Below are 5739 nucleotides of genomic sequence, written 5' to 3'. Positions count from 1 at the left end.
GGTCTAGACCTGCTCTATTTGAAAAAGTGTCCTGAGATAACTTCTGTTATGAATTGGCACTATACAAAGAAAATTGAATTGAAATTGAATTGAAATCTTTGGATAGAGTTAGGCAAGCTGATTCACCCTTTTCCAGTCTTTACGCTAAGCTGGCTGTGGATTTATGTTAATGGATACATGAGAGTGGTATCGATGGCCTCATCTAACTCTCAAGAATGAGCCTATTTCCCAAAATTTCTTATCTGTAACTCACTTCTGTTCTGAGATAAACAATTAGTTGTACTAGTGTTAAGAATCAGGATGCTCACCTTTGGTTGGTGTTTCTGTCGCTCTGTGAACTCTGCTGTGGACAGGAACAGAGGCAACCATTTTTTCTCAATGTGACTCCTTACGACGTCCTGGATCTCCACAACGACTGGGTTCGAGAGACATTCTATCTTCAGACGCTCCAGCCCACCTGCCAGACGTAATATCTACACACACACAGAAAAAGACGCAAGCAAGACGCAGTCAAAGAAACAGTAGATGGTTGCACGTGTGTTCATGTGTTTGATATGGATGCTAAAGATGACTGAGTGTACATCTCTGTAGATTTCTATAAAACAACATGAAGAACATATGAGGAGGTGGACAACCTCAGAAGAAAAGTGCCCACAGTGGGGAACCCGAATGAAGACTCCTGCTGCGCTCGTCATCATTCCCACAATCCCTCTGTTCTCTTCATCTCCCCTGTCTGCTTTCTGTCTTAATACATCGATCTGGCCATGTCTCCCTATTTATATCTCCCTTTATATTTTCTCTCGTCTCATTTTGAACGCACACAGGCTTCAGAAATGAGAACCAGTCGTGGCATTGGAGTGGGAGTCAGTAGATGAAAGGAGGCCAATCTGTGACTGGATGACTGAGTGATTGAAAGAGCGAAGGGCCAAAGCAGTAAAGCTGTCAGTCTCTCTACATCGCTCACGCAGACAAGAACCAACGCTGAGATGCAAGAGCGGCAGCCAGACCCAATCCTACAGAGTTAGAAGCACTAGAATTGGCATCCTCATTCAAATGCCGTTATGATCATTATTTTGATGGTAGTTATGAGATGAGGATGACAAATGACAAAAGTCATGCACCAGAGTTGAAGTCATGTCAACAAGTACACTGTATGTCTCTCTTAACCCTGTGTGCTGTAAAGCTGCAGTCGGTAACATTTAATAGATAAGTATAATAGAGAGATAACTTTTAGTCATTTGCTGAAACTTTCACTATATCCTGACAGTAGTACATGAGATAGATAATCTGTGGAACAAATCTGGTTCCTCCATGTGCTCCTGATGGCATTTGCAAAATCAATTCAAATTAACACATTTGGAAGTCATGTTGATGAGGGTTGCTTGAGTTTATCTGACAGAGCTATGGGGCTACTTTAGACAAAACAGGCTGGGAACCGGCGTCCTATAACAAATATAAAATAATACTCTTTTCTGTGACAGTATAATAAATACAACATAGCAACCATCTCCGGTGTCCCAAAGGAGAAAATCAGGCTCACCACACATTGTCCCATCTACTCATTCTAACTCTACACAGCGTGCCCTCCTGCAGTAATCCTAGAATCCAGAAACCTAATCTCAGTCTATAAATGTCAGGAGAGATTTCATCCTTCTGTCATTGTTACTGTAGCTGATCTTCTTTGTCTCTAGATTCAAACCACTCTCTTCTCTTTTTCTTGCTTTAATTCTAACCATGTCTTCTCATCCCCTGTTTCCCACCGACACCCTGCTGTCAGAGCTGTCAGCATGAAATCTGAAGGATGCCAAAGAAGGGAGATGGGAAATTGTGTGAGAGCCGCAGCAGCCTCTCTTTGTCAGATCTGGATGTTGAGCCTCAGCTGGAGATCACATCCCAGTCTTGCGTTTGTCATGGCATGTGCACCATGTTTCTGCCCCTGTCTCTCTAATGCATTCCCATGAAGTTGACAACAATTCAATTTCAGTGGAGTTGTGACTGTAACAAAATTGGTACATTTGCCAATAAAACTCAACATATTGTTTTTTTTTTTAAAACTGTGTGTTGTGACGTACATCATTCTGTTGTTCTGTCGTGGCGGGGCTGTCAGTGCCAAAAAAGTACTTCCTGTTGAGGTATTTGGTTGCAATATGAGACGACCTCTCCTGTCTGACAACTCTGTCCTTCTGAGACGTCCTCCTGTACTGCTCCAGATCCAACCAGCACATCAGATGGATACTGAACAGAAACACACAGGTTCAGAACAACCATGTTATTTCTGCATACATTTCAGTGCATTGTACACATCCTGCAGACAATGCACTTTCTGCATATTTTCATGCGGCCTTCACTTCAGTTTTCAGTTTGAATATGTTGCGCATGTGCAAGTCAGCCACAGTGTGATGCTGTAAATCTATTGTATATACATATTTAAAGTTGGGGACATAAACGTAAACACAGCTAACCTGGCGTCCTGATTCTGTAGGAAGGACATAAAGTGTCCGATCTCATGGCGATGACGAAGTAAGGAACCCAGACGGTAACCTCTGTAATTTGGAGACACTTTGGACCAAGAGTGAGGTGTCTGGGGGCCCTTTAAGAGGGGAGTAGTAAGTGTAAAAGAAGAGGGAAATAGCATGGACCCACATTGCTCCACCTGTAGAGGAGATACAGCAACAGGAGGGAAATAAGGGAATAAGTGACAGAGATGGAGTAGCAAAGAGAAAAATAAAGTGTGGTATAAAACTCTTTTCCACATCACATCATACCTAATACTGCCTCTTAGATGTACTAAAGTCACGGTAAAGCACACAGTCACATGGATCATTTCTTCTATATAACAGCAGTATGACACCGTTGTAAATAGCACGCACATGCCAAGTAATATAGTCTTGGAACAGTAGATAACATCTTGTTATTAAGCAATACATAAATACTGGAAAAAGGCCCTTTTCACATGAATGTTTACATTATGCTCACAGGTGTGTGTTTATTGGCTATTAACTGAGCACCGACATTTTATAAATCAGTGGAATTTGTGGATGCTGGCTGACCTGTTTCAGTCGGCGCTCCGATTCCTCGTACAGACTCTGGAGTTCCCTGTACTCCTGGCTGTCAATGCAGCGCACCTCTTCCTGCACACACACCTAGACGCATACACACATACACATAAAGCTAATTAGAGCTGCAACTATTAGTTGATGCATCCATTTTTTCATTTTTGGAAGCAATCGATTAATCATTAAAGTCAGATTAAACAGACATTTGATGGTCCCAGGCTCTCACATCTGAGAATTTGATGCTTTTTGCTGTCTTGCATTACATACATTTCGATACTTGCAGGTCTTGGCTTGTTGGTTGGTCAAAACAAGACATTTATTGACATCACCTTGTGCTCTAAGACATTGTGGTGGGCATTTTTCACATGTTTTATAGACCAAACAATTGATCGCAAACTGTTGCAGCCCTATAGTCAATCATGCACAGAATAACTTAGGAAGCCTCAAACTAATAAGTCCAATCAATTTGATATTTACAATATTCATACATGCACCAACATATACATGCATTTTTGTGGAAAATACTTTTTCAATGGGGTCAGCAGTCTGTGTGCACCATTTCAGCAGGGAAAATGCTTATTAAAATGAGGATCCACTTTAAGGACAATATCTCTAACCTGTGTCCGCTAACCTTTAGACTTAAAGGAAATCTATTTCCTCCAGATAAAAGTGAAAGTAAATTTAACTGTGGATGTACTGTGGTCACCTTCTGGAAGGACTCTTTGTCCCTGCTGACCAGCAGTGTCCACGGCTCCAGCAGGATATTTAGTGTGTGTTCCTCAACCTTGTCAAACAGCTCCTCAAAAGCAGGCATCATTCGGTCATATACCTCCCTTCTGATCTCCTCATCAACACTAATGCTCCTCCTGGCAGAGCTGAACAGATAGGTGGAGTAAAGGAGCTGAGAAGAAAAGAGAAGGTCATAAAAATGTCATCACTTCAGAAACATTTCTCCTCAAAACCGCCATCACTTCCATCATCACCATTGTTCAGTGCTCTCATACACAATATTCACTATCTCTCATCACCGCTGCCATCACACCACATAAATGTCACTCATTTAACCCTCTTGGCCACGGCACTATGGAAAGATCATCTAAATGTCATTTCTCTGGTGAACTAAAGGTTAACTGAAGGAAAATTGATTTCACTGTGAGGTATTCTGGACCGGCCAGCTCAGCTTTCCTCCCTGGTCCAGCTGCAGTCAGACAGGGTGGTTCTGGGTGACTGGACTGGCGCAGAGCTGGGGGGGGTCTGACTCACTTGTTTTTATGGGCATTTAAATCTCTCCACTTAGTGAGGGGTAAAGAGGGCAGCGAGGAGAACAGCAGTGGCCTGCCAAGGGAGCACGCAAACAAGAGCAGGTGTGTGTGTAAAAGGGAGGGCAACATAAATATACATATATATTAAAAGATATAATTATATACTATAATTATACTCAATCTCTGTTGCCATTTGATGACCTTTTATTACTGGTTGTTTTTTTGTTCTCTGGCACTTTAATTTATGATGATTCATGATTTTTCCTGGCATCTTTTCTACAGGAGACCTCTATCTCTGGATATTGCATTCTTCTGAAGCGTCTTAAATTAAATTTTAAATTAACTATAACCTATTTTTCCACAGAAAACATGACTTACACAAAAGTACCTATTTTATTGCTTGAAATTATTTTGATGTTGCACAGTTGGCCTTGGAAGCAAAATTTAAATTAAGAAGCCTAAAAAAATCCTTAAATCTGGAAGAATGTTTGCTATTATTTGGAAAAAGGCTAATTAAGTTATCCTGAAAGGAGTGTTTTCTGACAAAAATGCAAAAAAATCTGCTAAGCCAGACTAGACTCAACTCCAAGTACAGACATGTTATCAAATGTAAGATAGAGAAAATACTTTATGGATTATTACTTTGAATACAAAAAATGCTTCCTTCTCCTCCTGATATTATTAATTTGCTTATCCTTCCAAATTGCAGGGTTAGTGACTGTTAAATAGCTGACATTAGTTTTAGTTTATATGTCATACAGTATGGGGAATGCACATACTGTGTTTAAACCAGATGGCACTGAATGGCTTCTTAGAAGTCGGTGGGAGATGAATGTAGAATGAGGAACCTCAAATCTAGCAGAACAACTTTGGTTGTGAACTTATGTATGTATTTATATATGTATTTATGTACCTGTGCCTCTCTCTGTACTCTGTAGGGGTCCAGTCCATCCTGATAAAACAGCTCATGGTAGTGCTGCAGGTCAGTCCAAAGGTTAACTGCATTCTCCCACAGCTGAAACAAAAAGAATCACAATAATGGACTGTTTATTAGGTATAATTTAAAAAACAAACACTTAAGGTTTTATTATTCCACATTATGATAATAATTAGATTTAAATGTGCAATCATGAATAAAGGACCAGTGTGTAGAATTCAGTTGCAGATTGCAACCATTTAAATACAGCTTAGCCTTCCAAGCATACAAAAAACTATGGTGGCCCCAAAACTTGCAGATAATGCAAAAGGCCCTGTGTAGAGCCAGTGTTTGGTTTGTCCATTCCTGGCTACTGTGGAAACATGGCAGCCTCTGTAGAAGAGGACCTACTCCATCTGTAGATTAAAAACAGCTCATTCTAAGGTAACAAAAACACAATGATTCTTATATTCAGGTGATTGATGATGATTATACACTAATGAAA

At 40.5% G+C, this 5739-nt stretch overlaps 1 protein-coding gene across 1 annotated transcript in view; it reads right to left on the bottom strand.

Annotated features, from left to right (window-relative positions):
- Nucleotides 1-5739, bottom strand: part of LOC118335693 (regulator of G-protein signaling 22) — a 16281-nt gene that overhangs the window by 5756 nt on the left and 4786 nt on the right. Inside the window, exons 11-16 of the mRNA XM_035672119.1 lie at nt 5232-5333; nt 3763-3957; nt 3051-3143; nt 2463-2653; nt 2073-2235; nt 309-473 (exon numbers count right to left, since the gene is read on the bottom strand). Coding sequence (XP_035528012.1) covers nt 309-473; nt 2073-2235; nt 2463-2653; nt 3051-3143; nt 3763-3957; nt 5232-5333 — 909 coding nt within the window. The remainder of the gene's footprint in view (nt 1-308; nt 474-2072; nt 2236-2462; nt 2654-3050; nt 3144-3762; nt 3958-5231; nt 5334-5739) is intronic.

This window comes from Morone saxatilis, unplaced genomic scaffold, assembly GCF_004916995.1.
Source record: "Morone saxatilis isolate NCDOM2014 unplaced genomic scaffold, NCSU_SB_2.0 Contig24, whole genome shotgun sequence".
NCBI classification, from domain to species: Eukaryota; Metazoa; Chordata; class Actinopteri; family Moronidae; genus Morone; species Morone saxatilis.
Note: the sequence above shows the minus strand (reverse complement) of the source record. Positions and strands in the feature narration are given on the sequence as shown.